The following is a 19918-nucleotide window of genomic DNA, read 5'->3' as shown; positions in this document are numbered from 1 at the left end:
TGATATGTTTCTACGCCCAAGCAAAACTGCGATTTTCTGGGGATTGGCAGATTGCAACAGCTCTGAAAAGGCCATAGGTTACATATGTAACTTTTTCAAAGTTTTTTTGTTGGGGTTAACAATATTCAGTAGCATATACCATTTAGACATAAACCTAAGCTATGGATACCAAAGAAGTAAACCTGAGTCGACCTGTTCAATGCCGCCAAAGATAACCCAAATTCTAATCTATTTTCTAGAATTTTTTTGGCTCAAAATTTTCCCATCTGTTTTCCCTTGTCGCTATTTATATTTTCCCAACTGCGATTCACAAACAGAATGGCTTCTCTTTTTGACAGCTACAATGGCTTCCAAACTGTTGAAGATTCCTGTGCAAACTACCATAAATTCAAAACCTTCATCCAATTTCAAACCAACTACAACTCCCTCGTTGCTATTTTGTTTGCATCGTAACACGAGCAGAATCATAGCTCCCATCTGTTTATCTTCCATAAAAATGGAAAGTCTACGCGAAAATCAGGAATCTCGCATCTATTCCGGGTCTGTTCCATATCTCTTCCAATCCGCCATCCACAAAAGAAGAAGCCATTCTCCAAGCCAAGACTTCACTTATATCCACCTTAGAGAAACCCCTCAACAACCCGAAACTCGCAGGAAAGCTCAAGGAATTAAAGCAACCAAGTTTCCCGTTGAAATTCCGATAATTGACGACTCACCCGCATCTCTCTCTCAATTGGCTGTTGAGATCTTTGGAAAGATGCCCATTAAAAGAAAAGGCCCACAAATCAGAAGTCTAATTTTATGGCCCAACCAGAGCTTAACCGAAGCTGCCATTAACGCCTTTGATTCTCGCTATTCTGGCACTCTTGTCCAAAACGTTGACATTTCATCAGTTCTTGACGAGGATGTTCGAACTATGAATTCGGCTGATGTAGCTGTGTTTATGGATCCGGAGGTTTCTCGATTGGCGGTCATGAAGACAGTTACTGACAGCAAACCCAAGTGGGCATTTGAAGAGGAGATAGATTTCGATTAGCTGAGTGGTTTTGTTGCCTCATTCGAGGAGGTTTATTCGTTTATGGGATTGGAGGTTAGAGGGATTTTGAGTAAGAGTAAAGTTGTAATATTTAAGTGTGTTTGATGGTGTTTTGAGCTGTGAGAAATGGAATGTTTTTGTTGAGGAAGTCCAGTTGAGAGTGTTTTCGAGGTTCAAAGCACGACCATCCATCACTGAGGTTGAGAATGTTTTGTATAAGCTCATGGCTATCAACTCCCCAGTTACAAAATCATCCAAGTTCTTGAAAGACTTGGTTTCAAATGTAACTGGGAAGAAGTAAGCAAAAATGTACTATCGAGAATGCCTGTCGATGATACACATCTTGTTATTCTTGATGCTCTGAGACTTTTCATGGTCTTTTGTTTAATTCGATGAAATATGGCAAACGGAAATGTTGATTGATTGATAACTAAGCTTTGCTTTTTTGTGATTGATTCCAGTCTTCTTTTACCTGTCTTCAGTTTCTTTACTCATAAATGCCAAGCCATAATAATATCAAGACCTAAGAAAAATATGGTAACCAGAATTTTGATGCCTGAGGCTGGGGTGTTTGACAAATACGAATGCACAAAAATTTGAATGTTCCCTTTTAGAATATAATAAAAATGAATGAATGCAAGATAAGATAACAAGAACTTATTAGAAAAGAGATCTCAAAATTTGAATCCTCTACTCACTCTCAGAGATCATTAAAGCTGTGAAAAACTCTACACATGTTCCCCGCGTTCTCATTTAAAGGGATAAAGAGACTAGATCATTTTCATGGATAAAATTTATCTATGATGCCCTTATATGACAGCCCTTTATAAATCTATCAGAGAAGTCAACATATTTTGTCCATAGGGGCCGCAGTTGTGGAAATGCTATATCTAGCCAAGGCTTCGCTCTGCCGTTGAAGTGGATGACACCAGCACTAGCAGCATCTGTAAATGTTGTATTTTCCTGGTACCCTAATCCAAGCATGTGCCAGAACGGATCAATAACGTGGACATGACCATGAAAAGCTATTAGACCAGGAGGTAAGGTTCCAAGCTGCCACAAACTTAAATCCGACTTCAAATTCTGCAGTAGTGAGAAAAGGCATTATCAGAGAATCCACCTGTGTTCATATTTTATTTTGACTACTCCTAAATGAAGAAAGTGTATCCAGATGTAATCTTAAGATCTCACCTCTTCTAGCCAATAAAGGTATGTCTTGCTTATGTTTGTTCGTCTCCAAGCATCTAGATCAAAAATGTTCATGCCATAAGCCCATGCACATTCATTAGGATCGAAGTTCTTCGCTATCAGAAGATGAGAAAAGTTCAAGTAGCTTTTAAGCTTCTTTGACATCACAAATTTGTCCTCTCCTTTACACGTTTCAACTGCTCCATTGACCTTTCCATTCAAATCAATGTTCCACAGAGGTGAAAGATCAGTTTGAATCACAATGTCGTCATCCAGAAATACTACTTTGTTTAGATTTGGAAACAACTGCAGCAAATTTGTACGCAGTTAATATTAATGTTGTCAAGAACTTTGTGAGGGCCATGTGATTTCGAATTTTTGAGACTCACCTCGGGTAAATGTATCCGAATGTGATTCATCAGGGAATTGGACTTGGGGCTGGGTGCTTGCAACTTAGCCGCGATAATATATGGTTTTTCAGTATTATTTGCCACAATAGTTGATGAACCGCCCCTAAACTGTGCGCGCACTTTTTGATCTTTCTCCATTGCCTCCAAAACTGGGACATTCCCCTTCGCAAACCAATCAAAATGATGCAAGGCTTTTACCTCTATTATTGCAGGTGTTAAAGGGTGTAGCGAGAACCAAGCCTGCATAGGGTAGTAGGTCTTTCTATCGGTTATTATGTGGAGGACTATTTTTTCCGGGTGCAACGAATTTTGAACAAGTGATGTTGCCACAACAGCTGCGGCAATAATGTTGTCAGAAGCAACGACAAAGTGAAAGAACGAGTTATCAACAAGGGCAGGTACAAATTCTGCCAAAGGAATCTGGAGTCGAGCATTAGAATTAGTAGAGTGCTCATTTGCTAGTCTTAGAGCAAGACAATGAAGCTGCTTAGGGATGCTGCTAGAGGCGACGTGGCGATATAGGTATTCCTGAATTTTCGCAGTTCTTGTTCTTTGTTCAAGCAGTGAAACCTGTAATAAATATAGAGATCATTTAATTGTCACTAGCAATAGAGGTAGCTTATTTATTGAAGCATCTTCATACCATAAAGAAAACTATTTCAAGATAAATAAGTTAACATTGGTGCATAATACCATAGTTTTGAGTTTAGCAGCAAAAGTCTTAGCATCAGGTCTTTCATCCTTTATTTCTGCTATAAAATCTTCCAGCGTTTGGGGAATTTCTTGTCCTGCTTGTATTTCACTTTGGTTAACGGGTTCTTCCAGTATTTGATATATTACTTCAGGAACCTGACAAGAACCAAGTATATTTTTACCCTCATAAATTAGATTCAGACGTGTGAGCAAAATGTGCAAATAGAGAGAAATCATTTTTATGTTCGGAATTCAGGCACAACTCCATGCTGCCAAGTGCTACAGAAATATGAAGTGATGTCTATGTAATCATCATGTTGAAGCAATTTAATTTAGGCATTTACTTACCGTCAATTCAAGTCTTCTTCCCATAATTCTCGGACCTAATTTTTTCCCCAAGCAACCTACATTTAATCAAGAAAACATGATTTTATGAGAAACCAAGTAATGGCTGCTAGAAATCCATAGATTGATTGTTAAATTGAACATCAAGGATCCCGAATATCGAGGACTTGAACAACAGAGGAGCAGGATAATACAACCCTGCATCCGTGATTTTTTTATTTTTCTTGGATATACATGCTCCAGTTATTATTAATGAGAACATCCACAATTTCAAGAGACCATGCAATCTGTATCCTCACTCTCGGAAACATTAAATTCTTTTATAGATTTTTGTAACGTGAGATATATTGATGCGAGGTATAGTTTCTTATCAAATATATCTATCTAACATACATATAAATATATGACTTCTAATTGTGAATTTTCCAATATACCCTTATTCATTTAATGTAGCAAATTAAATCAATAATTTTTTTGATGGGTTCTTTTATAATTTATGTCTATCTTAAATGTCTTTGGATATTAATGCATGTTGAATTTACCCATAATTTTTCTTTGTTGTCGACTAAAATTAGTGTATTTCTTCATGGTTGCTAATGAATATTTAATATTTATATCTTCTCTTTTCTTTTATTTTATAAATTGATTTAAGTAATAATTAAATAAATAATTACTCAATAATTTAGTGATTTCATTTATGATTCATTATGTATTATGATAATAGTTTAGATAATAATGTTTTTAAAATTCAAGTTCATATTATTATATATTTTGTTATCAATTTTCAATTGCGTTCTAAACATAATACAAAGTATGGTTATATTAGCGTTATTCTATTACGAAATCATCGTATATAATATATTGATTTGTTATCTTGTTTGTTCAACTTATTAACTAATTTCTAATTGTATATGATGAAATTACATACATAAAAAACATTTTTTTTCTCTTTTCTGCATATAATTAATTTATCATTATATATGATGAATTTATATATATATAAACTATTTTTCACATTTCAAAATAACAAAATTGTTATTTAACATTACTCACTTACTAAATTAACTAAGTTATGTTTACCAATTCATTGTGCATTATTACTATGCTTGCAACTTAATGAAGCATAGGTGATGACATAGAGTGGTCACCCTAACAATTAATATTTGTGCTTAAATTATTATTAGTAATTAAAACTACTTTGTGTTCGATGAAATTATTTGATTAGTAAGAATAAATTTGATTTAGAAAAATGATTTCTAAAATGTAAAATAACAACTATATCATATTTGTTAAGTGCAATAATTGTTTATGTAAGGTATAACAATCCAAATGTGACGTTTGAGTTATTTTACGATTTTAAAAGATTTTAGTTAATGTTGCATCGTTACCCCGGTTATAACTTTCGGTAAATCGGCAAATGCATGATCTTACAATTGGTATATGTAAGAGTCAAAGTCATGAGATCGATTCTCAATAGATTTCAATTAGTGTAATTATTGATATTGTTGGAGTGCAATAATTGTCCTTGTTGGAGACATCGATCGAATCATGACGATTGAGCTACTATACTGTTTAAAATATTTGAGTTGATGTGTAATATCTATTCTATAAAAGGAAAAAGTTAAACAAAATTCGTAATGAGTTAAAAGTTAGCAAAAACACAATTGATATTTAATTTAATAACAAGTTTAGGGGTTTTATTTTAACATCATTATGATAATTTAGTTAATTAAGAGAATTTTATTTGACAATCACTATATGCACTCCATTTAAATACATTGTGATTTTGATTTTAGTAAAATTTACTATTCTCATTTTACTTATATTGTTTTTCATTGTGAATGATATTTGGATGAAAAATATCTTTGTTAATTTGAGAGAGCTGTCATTATGTTATAATCATGCAAATTGAAAAATGTTATATAAATAAGTGAATATATTTTATTTATCGTCATGATGTATTTTTATTTATTGTGTTTTGATATATTTAGATTAATAAAGACTCATAAATAAGATGTTATTCAAACGATTTTAAAAATTATCTAAATCTCGTTATTATATTTTTCATTATTAATCACCCACGTGCATCGCACGTGATCATTCCTAGTATATATATATACACAAGTGACTGGCATACCTATTGTCAAACACTTGGCTTCTCCATCAATAGTATCAACTGCAGTTAACACAAACATGAACCGAAGAAGAAAGGTGAAGAGCAAAAGAGCATAGAAAAGCATTCTATACGACAATAGTCTCGAACCAATCTTCGCTTTGATCAGCTCCTTGACATTTTTTGCAGGCAAGAAAGTAACATGCCCAAGCTCGGAGACATATACAGCTGCATATTCAAGAAGACTAACAAAAAACAAGAACTCACAGATTCTAGCTACCTATGATTCATTTACCAAGGCAAACCTGCTGATAGCCTCTAAATGTTAGAGAGAAAAGCTGTGAAAAAAGCTGTTTTTGTGAGTGTGTTCAGGGTTGCTATCCATCACCTAACCTCGCTTAGCATGAAGGTTATATATGTATGGAATCTTTTTTTATTATGTTTTATTTTCTTATTCGGTGGGGTTGGTATTATTTTGGACAGGGAAGAGGTTGTTTATTGGAAAAAGACTGGAGACCGAGAATGGTTTGCATGGTGACTTGATTTCGAAGAAGGGAAGTTAGAAAAAAGAGACAGAAAATACGTTCTTTGAATTAAATAGTGAGTAGCAATTTGATGTTGCTTCACTTGGCCTCCAAATGAAGTGCATATCGGAAAATGCTGCTGTTGTCTTAGACATTACCATAATTTCTAAATGGAAAATGACTTCTTTGTTTTTTTATATTTTATTTTAAGAAAATTCTAGAGAACGGCGAGATTGAGAATGACTGCGCAATCCAAGTTTGCCCATCCTGTAGTAATTAAAACGAGAAGAAATTTGTAACCATTCACAAATCACAATCTCATAAACATGCATGCACCACAAGGGAGGCGAATTGAAAAACGAAAACTTCAAATGATACAAGTCAAATGATTTCTGTTATTCACATTAATCAGCTAATTAAAGACGCCAACACCGATTTATGTCAGCAAACTTTTCCTTCAAGCTCCCCAAAAGTCTCTAGTTCACTATCCTCCACATATAGAACCCACATTCTGAAACTTATTGCGGACCCTCACGGAGAACAGTTCCTCGCCGACCAACAGGGATGTCGTCGAGCGTTACTCAGATGCAAAAGAAATTTATCATTAGCCTGGTCCATCCATCAACACATGAACGAAACAACAAAGAAACCAAGAGGAAGCACAAGACTGTACGGTACTTTTAACAGGATTCGAAGAAAAAGGATGTACCTTAGTCAAACTGGTCACTTTCTGCAAGTTTATTCTCCATTTTCAGGCAATCTAGATTATTTAGAGGTGTAAGTTGGTTATTATTCTCAGGGTGATCTCTAGTGTTTACAATCTCAAGCGGAGAATTAGCCGATGGAGAATCATTGTTAGTATTTACAACGCCCCTGCTTTTTTCAGTGGACAACCGAAGACCACCGTTCCCTGTTTGGTCGACATCCTTGTCCACCTTGTTACCCACAATCTTACCAGTGTTTACAGAGTCAAAAGCACCGGAACTACTCCTGCAGATGAATGTGCCATTCTCGGACAATGGAAGATGCCCATTGATGTCGCCCCTGATGAACGAGAAATGTTGTTTAAAGATAATCAAGAAGATATGGAAAAAGGAGAACCATATATCTTCGCGTCATCGAAAATACTCGTACATGTGGCAGACACAATACATTCAAAATTTAAACTAATATATACAATTCATTCTGATACAAAAGCATCAGAAGAACCATCACGACATACCTCCCTTGTTGAGATTTGGGAGCTTGAAGGTAATCAAAAACTGGAACCAGGTCTTTGGGTCTGCTTTCAAGCACACGAATGGGTACTCTTTCAATCTCAATCTCTCCCTCTCCCAAAACTTCGTTTGTAATAATAGCATCAACCGACATTGACTGAAAATATATCTGCACAAAGGTAGCACAAGAACACAAGGATGTCACTCATCAAAGTGATCATTAAAGATTACTCAGAACTATCGTAACTTTACAGAAACGGCAAGTACCTCGGATCTCACCCATAATGGATTCTGGATCTGATGCATCTGAAGCTCAGCTTCACATATATACATCCGATGCCTTTCTTCAGTACTGATATTTTGTTTTGTGGCAGTATCCACAATGCTGGAAAATACAGTAGTATTTTTCTGTTCCATTCTTTCAGGAAAGACTTTACAGCTGTCAGAATTTCGATTTTCCCCATGCATGTCAATATTGTCTTGTCTCTCCTCGCGATTTTGTTTTTGGCAAACATCCCATTTTCGCATGGCCTCCACCACTATCCTTGAATCACCGCTGAGATTAGATTCACAAGTGGTGTTTATGGGCAAACCTGTAGTACCACTAAGTGCAGGAGATATTCGCAGAGCATATTGTATCAAGCAACCAGAAGGAGAGAAAACAAGTAAATGATAGTTTTTCTTCAGAGAACTGGAATCTACATTAATTTCGTTGCCTTTACAATTGTGGAAAGCTGATGCGATCGCTCCAGAGAGTGAACTAATCCGCCCAGTTGAAGCTGCAGCAGCACCACTAACTGAATTTTTCCAACCATTATTTCCGTTCCTTATTCGGCTAACAGCAGAAAGTGTAAGTGGAGGGCCAGATGCACAGATGTTTTGTTGAGTCAACATCTGTAATCCTGAATCAGATGATCCAGAAACCGGAGTGTTTGACATCAAGCTGGATCCATTATTTTTGACACGACAAGCATCGGCTGATTGAAAACTAACTAATCCGCCCGAAGGAGAGATAACAAAAAGGTGGCTTGTCCCTCTTGAGGAACTGATCAAAATCCAATTACTGTTACTACTGAAGCTTATATCTTGTATAACCTGAAAAAGCATGAACAACGAGTCTGATTCATTGCATAGAAGCTTGCATTGACAGAGAATCGTTATCCTATTCTTACAGCATTTGTGAAACCACGTTGCAGCCGGTAAAGGTGAACATAAGAAGCTGCTCCAGAGGATTCTCCAGAAAGTCCAGGCATTATTCGAAAAACATTTATGTTATGACCTTGTACGGAAGCTGTCACTAAAAGAGTACCGCTGGGATCAAAGCACAATGACAGGATAGGACTTTTATGTGCCCTAAACTGAGCTATGACAGTTTTCTTAGCAATGTCTCTGACAATTACCTGATAGAGAATTTATGAACTATACTTAGCTCAACATAATATCACACTGCAATCATGGATGTGTACAGGTATTAGATTGAGAGCACACAAGAAAAGTCAAATAGAAAACCAGATAGTTTGAACAGGATAAACTTGCGACAAAAAACAGTGCCAACCGATGTATGGTAAAATGCACTAGCATTGCAATTTTTTCTTAAATTAGTCTGGTTACCTTGACAACAACACAGACAAGATAAATCTGTTGGCAAAAGTAACAGACCAAGGAAAATCCAAATACTCATTTTATAGGTCAGTAATTCAACTAACACATGAGAAGAAAATGGCATACCATGCCAACGCTGTCTGCGTCGTGGGAAAATCCACTAGCAACACCGTGAACCTTTACTCGGGAAGTCCCAGATTGACTGCTATTATCTTCAAGTAACAGGTCAGAATAGTACCTCGATAGTTTCTTATAACTTATGTCCCCTAAAGTCAATATACCAGCAGCAAGTTGTTTGCTAGACTCTTTCGCATAATGTGCAACTAGGCTTCCATTTTGTGTGGGATTAGGGAAGCTGGCTGAGGGATTAAGATTTTGTGGACTAACACGCCCAAAATTTGAAACCTCCACTTGAGTCCCACTATAAGCCATCCACCGGGGACCGACCGCAAGGGGACCAAAACCTTTATTTCCTGACCCACAACACCCCGTAACAACAGGATTGGTAAGGATTGTATACTGTCTCTCTAATTTAAGAGCATCAAAACAATGTACCTGTAGAACCAGCATATCATATACCAAACAAGGCCAAACAGCATGTTGCAACATAGTATAGCATAATCTAAGGATTCAAGAAGAGACAGAACATACCTGAGCTGATTGTAAAACAGCAACAACTCGAGAGCTGCATCGCACCAAATGGACAACTGACCTAAATCTTAAAAGATGTACATATGATTGAGATCTCAAGGAATAAAACCAAACCACAGTTGATGCACAACTACTTTTAATTGGCCCAGGACACTGTTGGACAGAGCCATTGCGAAGAATTCCCGACCTTTCCGGAACGTTGTTATCTCCAGTAAAGGATCCATCAGCACAGATAATCAACAATGGGCGGCTGTCAGAAAATTTATCTGCGGTTTGCTTAGATGAAATTGGTTTTGGTAACATTTGCATGAATGAAACAGGTCCATCATTCCTGGAGACTTGATTGCGCACACAGTCTGCTACTTCAACATCCCAAACCTGAAATCCATGACTGTACCCCAGCAAGAGAACTTGATGTGTGATGCCTCTTTCAAGTTCTAGTTTGTCAAATCCAGCCCACAAAACCTAAGGTGAATAATTGGGGCAAAACTAAGCAAATTGCAGAAAGGAGTTCTCATCTACCTGGATCTAACATTTGTAGCAATTATAAATGACTTAGGATGAAATGGAAAAGGAAGCTACAATATCAATGAATTAACGTTGAACAATTCAATACTACAAACGAAGGTCATAATTTTAGGATGTTAGGCTATAGCGACAAAACAAAATAGCGAAGTTGACATGTCACCTGGTGATAACATAAAAAACAATCCCATGCAATCACCCATTGCATGGAAGTATAATATATTGGATTTGACAAAAATTCAAGGTCTATTTGCAACTTGCCTTACTTTTTCTACAAAGCCTGGTCACACTTAGATTATAAAAGCCAGTGATGTACTATTTGATGTGTTTTTTATCGTCAAGCAGTCGTGCTTAGTTCAAAAAAGGTTTCTTTCATTTTTTTCATAAGTAAATGCTAAAATGTTTGAAAAGTTGGGTTTCAATAATTTTGAAAATGTGTAGACCAAATAATGAAATCGTCTGGAACTTGTCTATGTGGTCATATTGATATCACTAAAAATATTAATAGTAGTACCTCTTATAATCTTGTCAAATGCTACCAGCAGCATCACTTTTAACGCACAAAACGTAGTATGAATATAAACTAATATAGTACCTATTTCAAAAATAAAATTCAACACTTAAATGGTAAGAACAATTTCATATTTGATAAAGCTGTAAAATGGAAACAGAGCTTTTTCAAATTCAAAATGTGGTTACTTGGGATGAATACGAAATTAGAACCCGATAAAAAGAAAATCAATTATAGGGTCTCAACAGAAACCAAATCCTCATAAGTGCACAAAACAAGTTGCATAGCCAGAAAGAAGTTTTGGAACACACGAACAAACAGAAAGTCTATGATTTCCATCCCTGGGACCCCCATTACAATTCAAAATCTGTAATTGAAACAATGGCGTTACAACACGTTAATCAGTGGTGATTGTATGTCAAAAACTCAAACCGTGAACGATTTTAAGGAATCGGGCAACTAGTTGAAGGAATTTCAGTTGCCAAGAACTAAAGTTATCCGATCTTAACAACACAATGAGCTTTTACTAGAAATTCAGACCCTACAGGAGTAACATCGGCAATCCAACATATAAGGCATGACACAACAGCAAAAGCTATATTTCCCAATATTTATCTTACCTGTCCAAGGTGAAGAATCAAGAAATCAAAAATGGATAATTCAGAATCCCACCTGATCGTGGTTTGTCTCACTGTCCCTCTCCCCAACAGAGGATGTAGCAGACCTCACAGACGCTGCCACAGTAGAGGCACCTGAGGAAACAAATTTCAGGTAACTCGAAAGAGATTTAAAAGAGTTAGAAATGATCCCATTATTGCTCCTCCCCGACTGTGGCACCAAGGCTTCCATATCAACTCCAACGCCACCTCTTCTCTGGCACTCATTCTTCATATCAAGGCGGAAAAACCAATGGAAAATAACACACAGAGCAAACTCCCAACAGCACACAACCACAGCTGCTCAGCTCTCTCACCTCTCTAATGACCATAAACTCCGCAAACTTGCCTGTTCCTGGCAAAATTGATTAACATCCCAGTTAAGAATACAGCTTGAAGTTTCCTGGTGTCTGCGTCATTGGCATCCAAGAAAATTACAAAACCATGCAACTCACAACAAGCCAGCGGTTTGATGATGCTTGCCCCACAGTCGAGCTCTATTTCTTAATTGACATTAATCACACACCGGGAGTTAAACAAACCTGGATATGCATATCTGACAACCATACACGACAACAAAATTCCTCAAAAAACTCCCTTGTATATTTCTTGTGCCTATCCACTTGCCTCTTGATTATACGAACAAAAGCACCAACCCAACTTCAGGAAACAAATCAAATAATTCACACATAGTATGAACAAATATCTATACAAAAATACGTGTATATATATATACACAAATCGTTAAAGGGTTTCGTAAATATAGCTAATATGAACTCGTTGGGATTTGGATTATGTTCGAGATCGTCTGATCCATGTATACCAGATAGAGAAAGAAAAACGTATGAACTGCTTGCAAGAGAGGGAAAAGGTAAGCTCGATCATGAATAGATAAGGAAAAAAAAGGCTTTTCGTATCACGTCTCTCAAAGTGATTTTTCCGTTGATTTGATTAAATTTATAATTTGTTTTCAAATTTTCTTTCTCCTTTGTTGAAATTGAAGAATACTTCCCCACGTCGTCTCCTGTTCTCCCACCACGGTCAAATACAGTTTTTTTTTACCGCTGGTGTATTTTATTTTTTCACAAGAGAAAAATTTCACAAGTTTATGCTCTGAAGAAAAATATTTATTTATTTTTTCTTACAAAATTTAAAATGTTGATTTAGGCTTTGTATATTTAAATTTTTTTTATGTATGTTTTTGTATAAAAATACTTAAAAAAATCGTTTATAGGAAAAAATGCACATGGAATTGACCTTTGAAGAATTTAAATCGATCCTGGCGAAGGGAAATTGGTTGGACGGAATCCAATGAGAATGTACGAATAATTTTTTCGCATCTCCGTTTGTGCTGTGCACGGCACATATATCCGATATATAGCGAGATGAAAGGGAAAAATATATATAAATTGAACATGTAATTTGTTTTTTTTAAAAATGAATTGTATCTTGTTTAAATTCATATTATTTATAAATTATCGACAAAATATGTAGACATATTTCAAATACTTTTAACAAGTTATATATATATATATATATATATATATATATATATATCTTATTGTTGATAGGATGGGTAAGTTATGCGGGTCTAGTTAAGAATCATGTCAGAATATTATATATTTGTTATCTCACAGATGAAAAATATTATTTTTTATATTTAAAATATTTTTTTATTTTATTTATAGATATGAACGATCGATCTTACTAACATAGATACGTGAGATCGTTTTGAAAAAAAATTTACTCTAAATATAAAATGATATCTCAATGAACACAAATATGTGACGACGAGAAATACAAGCATACATCCCGCCATCGGGTTGGCAAGTTTTATCATGTTGTCTCTTTCAGGTTTCATCTCCCCAAACAAGTTGTCACGTTACTGGTTTAACTCGCCCCCACCATTTCTTCGTCTTTTTAACATCGAATCAAATATACAAGAGCAAACTTTCTGTAGTGCAATGATACATTATTAGACGACACATTTGGCCCTTTGATGTGTGTGTTTTTGTTCATGGCAATGAGATATTATTGCCTTTGTACACGTAATACTATGTGTTTATTAAAGAAACAAATCACGTAGTTAAAAAAAATAGACAATATAAGTTATTTTCTACGAAGAATTAGAGTTATCATTCATTATATTTTATGTATATATTAATTAATCATTGAGTCAAAAATTAACATTGGAACAACACTTGCAACCTAAAATAAAGATATTTTCGTTGTACCAAAACCACATAATTAAGAATATGTATCTTGTAAGATGGTCTCACGAATCTTTATCTGTGATACGGGTCAACTCTACCTATGTTCACAATAAAAAGTAATAATCTTAGCATAAAAAGTAATACTTTTTCATGGATGATCCAAATAAGAGATCTGTCTCACAAAAATACGACCTGTGAGATCGTCTCACACAAATTATTACCTATAATTAAACATGTGCAAATAGTCCATGTCAATATATTAGATTATTTTTACTCGATGCAGCGTATGAAACAACGTCAACCGTAATTATGATATATTCATCGAGACTGGTTATTTAAAGTCTAATCAAATAAATAAATTAATTTTTTAGCTGTAAAGCATAATTTAGAAAATATGGAACTCATGGTTTTAATCGTGTCTTTCATTTTCAAACTACAGTTTAAACACAGCCTTTGTTATTTTGTGAAAAGTTCAATATTTTAACTTTAGGCATCTTGGCATATATCTACTCCGATTGACTATAAAGATGTAATCAATAAGTTGGGGACAAAATGTAGTTTAAATTTGCTTTTATTTGTTTAGTGTTTTATTATGTTTTCTTGGTGTTATTTTTAGATGATCATATATATTTTTTAACTTTTGTCAAAACATTCATGAGCATGTCTCTTGTGAGACGGTCTCACGAATCTTTATTTGTGAGACGAGTCAATCCTACAGATATTCATAATAAAAGGTAATACTCTTAGCATAAAAAATAATACTTTTTATAGATGACCCAAATAATACTCTCAACATTTCATTACGTGATTATATCTGTCAATAAGTTGAATTCATATTTGTATAATACTAAGTATTAAAAGCCAATAGTCTTAAATTGATTTGAATATGTGAGATCTATAAAAATATATGGATATCTCATAGATAAACTGAAATTTGATTTTTAGATGTAGTTGGGTACATTCTCTTTATATTTCATCTCATAAAAATCATTGATTACTTTCAAATCATAATAAGGTAATGTTTGCAAGTGCTATAAAAATAATAAATATGTCTCTTATGAGATAATATCACGAATCTTTATGTGAGACGGGTCAACCCCACCGATATTCACAATAAAAAGTAATATTTTTAGCATAAAAAATAATATTTTTTGATGGATGACCCATATAAATATCTGTCTCACAAAATACGACTCGTGAGACCATCCCACACAAGTTTTCGTCAAAAATAATTATGTATTTTCCTTAACAAATTTGAAAAATTTTGTAAACGAAAAGTTCATAATTATTTTTTAAAAATATTTACAAACAATACTTTATTCCTTAAGGCAAAAACTTGTGTGAGACGGTTTCACAGGTCGTATTTTGTGATATTGATCTCTTATTTGGTCATTCATAAAAAAATATTATTTTTTATGCTAAGAGTATTACTTTTTATTGTGAATATCGGTAGGGTTAACCCGTCTCACAATAAAGATTCGTAAGACCATCTCACAATAGACATACTATATCCTTAAATAATTCATTTCACTCTTAAATGTTTTTAAATATAAAATATATATTTTTAAATTGTTATCCAAACAATTTTTCAATTCTAAAAATTTTGTATAAAATAGTTGTCTGAACACATATTTATTCTTAAAACAACTTTTAAATCATTTAACTTTTATAAAAGTTTTATAAATATTTATTCAAATGAAAACATAATATTTTGTGCACTATCGATTTCGTTGTTATTATATTTAGAAAGATAGAATTATAAAAAAATCATAAACGACGTAGAATGACAACATGAAATAAATTCATACTGAATAAGGATTTGGATCCTCTACTAATTTGAAAACACAGCACCAAGTACTGTGCACTTTTTACACGAGATGATCATCTGATCATCTCGTTTATTCTGATAATTTTTTAAATTTATCTTATATGGCAAGATGTCACAAGATGATCACGTGATCATCTAGTATAAAAATTGCACAGCACCAAATGCTGTGTTTTTAACACAGTAGAGGATCCAAATCCACTGAATAATGGACCAAAAGCAACCATTCAAGCGATTCTTGTAAATTACCCAACAATTTTAGTTTAATTATTTGTGTTCCTAAACAATGGATTGATGTGTAAAGAACCCGTTTGACTTTCGATTTCATTTGATCTTTTGTAGTATATTATATTTCCTTGGTAAAGCCGTAAACCATGATAATCCAAATTTTCTTTTGCCATGCCAAAAACGTAATGAATTTTGATGATCTTCACCATGCTGTCGCAGAATGAAACCATATTTCTGAACAAAAGGAGACGAAAGCAGGAGCTCGGTGGAGTTGGAGAAATTTTCTTTAACTTAATTATTATATCCTTCGATTGATACAGGTAAGAAATTCAGAAGGAATTAGCAACAAGAATTGCCTGTCTGCAGCGTGCCTTGGCCTGTTGAATCCTCTCATTCAAGGTATCCTCCTTAACAGCTGCTTTCAGCATGGCCAAATCCATTTCCATCAGCTTCAAAACCCTGCACAGTTCAGTCACCATTCGCTCCTCCACTTTCCCTTCATCCACCAGCACTTCTGCTTCTTCTCTAGCTCTCTCCGCCACTATTTCTCCAACTTTAGCCAACAGCGCTGTGGAGCCATACTCTCTTTCCATCAGCTCCACCAGTTTCTCCAGAAAGTCCATTATCACGTACCCTTTTGGCTTCTCCAGTGGAATGGGTTTGGTTCTCTTCCACCCTATCTCGAAGTTCGGAGGCTCGGGTTTCACCAACCCGCCTCTTGATTTCCTGTCTCGTATTATCTCTGATCTTCTACGCTTTTCGATGGGGAACTGTTCTGCGTTGATGGTGGGGCCTGGATTTGGAAATTGATCATCTTCAGGAGTGGAGTTGGAGAGGCTTGTGAAATTAGTTGATGGAGGGTCCGAATTTGATGTGCAGTGGATGGAAAATTGGTCAAGACGTACGGGGCTCTGAGGATTTAGCTTGGGGTGCACAAGAGTTAAAGGATTGATGTGGTGATGGAGAAATTGGATGAGACTGGAAGCCATTCTCAAAGTAGCAAGTGCTGATTCTAAATCAGAGATAAGGTTACTTGGCCATCTCTTGGTTACGACACTCTCTTGAAATTCTGTGTAATAATATTTCAATTATGCAAAGATTTATTTCTTAAATACTAAAATTTTAATACTAATTAGATTACATATTTATGCAAAAAAAATTATCTATACTATTTTATTAAGGTTGATGTACTTAGAGTAACTAATTTTAGTCTCGTGGTCTGTTTTAATAATTATATATATTAATAAAATGTTAAAATTTTAATGTAAATTATATGTATTTCAGTGGATAGAACCATTGTTTTTTGGGGTTTATGTTATAGGTTCAATTCTTACTGAGGTCATTTTTTTATTCTTTTTATTTTTCAGTTTATTTTTTAATTTATATATCAAAATTACAGTGTAATCCCTCACTATTTCTTATAATTATATTTTGATCCTCATTTAAATATAAATCAAATTAATTATAAAAAATATTATACAAGCACGCAACGCGTGCGTCGGTGCACTAGAAATTCTTCTGCATAATTAATTTCACATTATTTATCAATAACGCATCTTAGTAATAAACGGACAAAAAGACTTGTACTTTATTTCAAAAAAAATTATTATAAAAAAATCAAATTATTTTTTAATCATAATTAATAACTTAAAGATTTAAAAATAATTAATCAGGTACTTGGATACGTTTCGAAAATGGAAAGCCCAATAGTTTTGGGTCACGCATATGGATCATGGACCATTTTATCGGGTGCCCATATTTACGCAGCCCAAGGACCCGGGAAACTAGCACTAGATTATAGTATTGCCACGTAATGCTTAGAGGCGAAGCAGAATATATAAACTCATTTATTACGTCCCATACGGTAATCATCGTTTCGGCCTTCTTCGAAGCCCTAATTTCCTGGTCAGGTGATCTCTCGATGCCTTCGTTGTCCCAATTCGGGATCGATCCTTTTTGTTCTGTTTGATTCAATTGCGATATGAATTGTTGATTTGGAGATTCCTATTCAATTTTGTCTTTACCTTGGATTAATTATGGTGTATGTAAATAGATGAAAATTTTTCTTCCGTCATTTGATGTCGCTTGATTAATTAAATTTATTATGTTCTAATTAATTTTTATTGTGGCTATTTTCGTTTGAATTTATTCATATGAATCACTTTATATGTGCTTCTAAAATCCTTTTGCATTTCGAAAGGACGTGTTAATCACTTTTATGCGCCAATTCTTTGTGGAATTCAACCTTGGGCAGCTACCTCTTTACCCTGTTAATTCGCCCCTTGTTTAAGTCTCCTATTTTAATGAGTTGGGTGCTTAAAAATTCGTTAAAATTTTAGGCTAGTCTTTCGTTCAGGTTGTGAATGTACGGGTGGTTATTGGAGTTCATGAATTTGTTTGTCTGTCTGGACAGTCTGACTTATTACCAGTCTTGTGTTTTTGCTAGCCAAAGTTGGGTGGGGGCACGCTTTCACATCTCTCATTAGTGGATCCTCATTATAATCGATCTAGCAATTTCTCTAAAGCTACCAATTACATGTTCTCGTATTTATCTGCGTAATTCATTCTGAAACATGACATCGTTATTATTTCTTACTTTCTGTAATCATTAACTGACTTTTCGTTTCCAGTATCTTAATTTCCATGTGAGATTATTTTGTTGACTGATGTTTGTTTCGTGTTTCTATCTTTAATCAGGCCTGATAATTTGAATCCAGTTTCAGGAAATTCTGTTCGCACTTCTATTATTAAAAATAATCAAGTTTCATGTCTGATTTTGACATCCAGACTCCTACTGCTCTAGGTATGCTTCTTTAATACTTTTTGTTTGTTGATGCTGTCATAGTTCCTGTGATGATTTGAAAAATGGAAATTAAGTTGATTGAAAAGTAATAATGTTTGTAAATATTTTATATGATAATAATGAATGAGAAATGATGTGGTTGTCTATTGCTAGATCTAGAGAGATTAGAAATCCTTCCTTTTCGTAGCTGACTTGATTTTCCCTTAATGGCCAGATCCTTTTGCTGATGCAAATGCTGAGAATTCTGGTGCCGGGTCAAAGGACTACATTCATGTTCGCGTACAGCAGCGGAATGGTCGGAAAAGCCTAACAACTGTGCAGGGTTTAAAGAAAGAGTTCAGCTATAACAAAATCCTTAAGGATCTCAAGAAAGAGTTTTGCTGCAATGGAACTGTTGTTCAGGACCCAGAACTAGGCCAGGTTTTGTTTATTCTAATTCGTTACTTTTCTTCATTTTTAACCCTTTTAGTTTATCAATAAAGGATTTTCCTATGAAGGTTATTCAACTCCAAGGTGACCAGCGGAAGAACGTTTCTTCCTTTCTTATTCAGGTGATTACTTCTCATAGTTTATTCATCACAATATTTGCTGGCGTGAAAATGTGCTGGTCAAAATCATAATTTAAATGTATGAAAATTGAGTTACAAGACATTAACTATTAAGCAATATAGATAGTCTGGGAAAACACTCTACTCCAACATGTAGCAAAACAAATTATTAGATGCATAAGACTTTCTATTATATTGCTGAACCTCTGAAGCTTGTACGTCAATAATCTAATCTTTCTAATATTTGATCTTGGAAATAGGCTGGGATCGTGAAAAAGGAGCATATTAAAATTCATGGTTTCTGAATACCAGCCTTTGTCGTTCTGCTCTGGCAGTTGGATACTGCGTCAGTGCTGAAGATAATATGTGCAGTTCTTTTAAATTACGTCAGTTGTATGCTACAACGTTTCCAATTTCTCTTAGTTTCCCAGTGTCATGTATGATGTTGCCCGAACTTTTTTCTGTTTTGATGGATATGAATAATGACATTCGTGCGTTGAATGCAATACATTGTCTTAAATATGGCTTTCCATATTTGTTTTGTACTATTATAATAATGTCTTAAATACTGCTTTCTGTATTTGTTTTGTAATATTAGAAGGTCGAGCTTGGATGAAAGGATTTAAAGTTATATATTTGAATCTATTTGATTAATTGAATGAATTTTAAATCCATTTCATCCTCAACTTATGTGTTAAGATGGATTTAAAATATATCCATGATGGGTGACATTTCAAATCAACCAATCAAAGATAAAGCCCTGCACTCATTTGTCACGAAGATGTAGGAATGTGGAATGGATTTTTTCTTTAAAAATATACATGAAAGAT

At 34.5% G+C, this 19918-nt stretch overlaps 4 protein-coding genes, 1 long non-coding RNA gene and 1 pseudogene across 13 annotated transcripts; 3 read left to right on the top strand and 3 right to left on the bottom strand.

Annotated features, from left to right (window-relative positions):
• Positions 1-494: 494 nt before the first annotated feature.
• Positions 495-1491, top strand: LOC142518468 (uncharacterized; annotated as a pseudogene).
• Positions 1492-1657: 166 nt separating this feature from the next.
• LOC142519360 (putative galacturonosyltransferase 12) lies at positions 1658-6019 on the bottom strand. The gene is given in 7 exon segments (XM_075622355.1): positions 1658-2119; positions 2228-2530; positions 2614-3204; positions 3328-3483; positions 3676-3731; positions 5810-5992; positions 5995-6019. Coding segments are annotated over 7 exon segments (1599 nt in total). The 3' UTR covers positions 1658-1834.
• LOC142519363 (uncharacterized) lies at positions 2107-6852 on the top strand. The gene is made up of 4 exons (XR_012813760.1): positions 2107-2245; positions 2326-2744; positions 2847-3156; positions 5975-6852. It is a non-coding gene; the product is annotated as an uncharacterized LOC142519363 (long non-coding RNA).
• On the bottom strand, positions 6612-12418 carry LOC142519359 (autophagy-related protein 18f-like). Of its 6 annotated transcripts, none has more exons than XM_075622351.1 (8): positions 11488-12415; positions 9780-10244; positions 9255-9683; positions 8699-8926; positions 7794-8621; positions 7532-7695; positions 7019-7353; positions 6612-6918 (listed from the first exon to the last, which is right to left on the bottom strand). In XM_075622351.1, the coding sequence occupies exons 1-7, from the start codon at positions 11704-11706 to the stop codon at positions 7020-7022; spliced, it is 2667 nt and encodes an 888-aa protein (XP_075478466.1). In that variant the 5' UTR covers positions 11707-12415; the 3' UTR covers positions 6612-6918; position 7019. The 6 variants fall into 6 exon arrangements, with proteins under 6 accessions (XP_075478466.1, XP_075478465.1, XP_075478467.1 ...); XM_075622350.1 differs by having other exon boundaries at positions 6612-7353; positions 11488-11826; positions 11927-12415; XM_075622352.1 differs by having other exon boundaries at positions 6612-7353; positions 11488-11826; positions 12014-12415.
• Positions 12419-15999: 3581 nt separating this feature from the next.
• On the bottom strand, positions 16000-16812 carry LOC142518182 (protein CHLORORESPIRATORY REDUCTION 41, chloroplastic). Its single transcript, XM_075620897.1, has one exon. The coding sequence runs from the start codon at positions 16724-16726 to the stop codon at positions 16067-16069; it is 660 nt and encodes a 219-aa protein (XP_075477012.1). The 5' UTR covers positions 16727-16812; the 3' UTR covers positions 16000-16066.
• Positions 16813-17498: 686 nt separating this feature from the next.
• Positions 17499-19622, top strand: LOC142518183 (protein translation factor SUI1 homolog). 4 transcript variants are annotated; one of them, XM_075620898.1, is made up of 5 exons: positions 17499-17647; positions 18435-18540; positions 18755-18960; positions 19038-19091; positions 19349-19622. In XM_075620898.1, exons 2-5 carry the CDS (start codon positions 18504-18506, stop codon positions 19391-19393), a joined length of 342 nt encoding a protein of 113 aa, XP_075477013.1. In that variant the 5' UTR covers positions 17499-17647; positions 18435-18503; the 3' UTR covers positions 19394-19622. The 4 variants fall into 4 exon arrangements, with proteins under 4 accessions (XP_075477013.1, XP_075477014.1, XP_075477015.1 ...); XM_075620899.1 differs by having other exon boundaries at positions 17606-17642; XM_075620900.1 differs by having other exon boundaries at positions 17616-17647; positions 18455-18540.
• The last annotated feature ends 296 nt before the right edge of the window (positions 19623-19918 follow it).

This window comes from Primulina tabacum, chromosome 11, assembly GCF_025594145.1.
Source record: "Primulina tabacum isolate GXHZ01 chromosome 11, ASM2559414v2, whole genome shotgun sequence".
NCBI lineage: Eukaryota > Viridiplantae > Streptophyta > Magnoliopsida > Lamiales > Gesneriaceae > Primulina > Primulina tabacum.
The sequence above is the reverse complement of the archived record's forward strand: the minus strand, read 5'-3'. Positions and strand labels throughout refer to the sequence as shown.

Bases quoted from the DNA above. Each gene is read 5' to 3' on its own strand.
- LOC142519359 (XM_075622349.1), bottom strand. From the start codon at position 11,706: ATGAAGAATGAGTGCCAGAGAAGAGGTGGCGTTGGAGTTGATATGGAA. The intron at 8,927-9,254 runs GTATGCCATTTT...ATTCTCTATCAG, and splicing joins ACGCAGACAGCGTTGGCATG to GTAATTGTCAGAGACATTGC. The intron at 7,354-7,531 runs GTATGTCGTGAT...CTCGTTCATCAG, and splicing joins CCCAAATCTCAACAAGGGAG to GGGCGACATCAATGGGCATC.
- LOC142518182 (XM_075620897.1), bottom strand. From the start codon at position 16,726: ATGGCTTCCAGTCTCATCCAATTTCTCCATCACCACATCAATCCTTTA.
- LOC142518183 (XM_075620898.1), top strand. From the start codon at position 18,504: ATGTCTGATTTTGACATCCAGACTCCTACTGCTCTAG. The intron at 18,541-18,754 runs GTATGCTTCTTT...CTTAATGGCCAG, and splicing joins CCAGACTCCTACTGCTCTAG to ATCCTTTTGCTGATGCAAAT. The intron at 19,092-19,348 runs GTGATTACTTCT...TCTTGGAAATAG, and splicing joins TTTCTTCCTTTCTTATTCAG to GCTGGGATCGTGAAAAAGGA.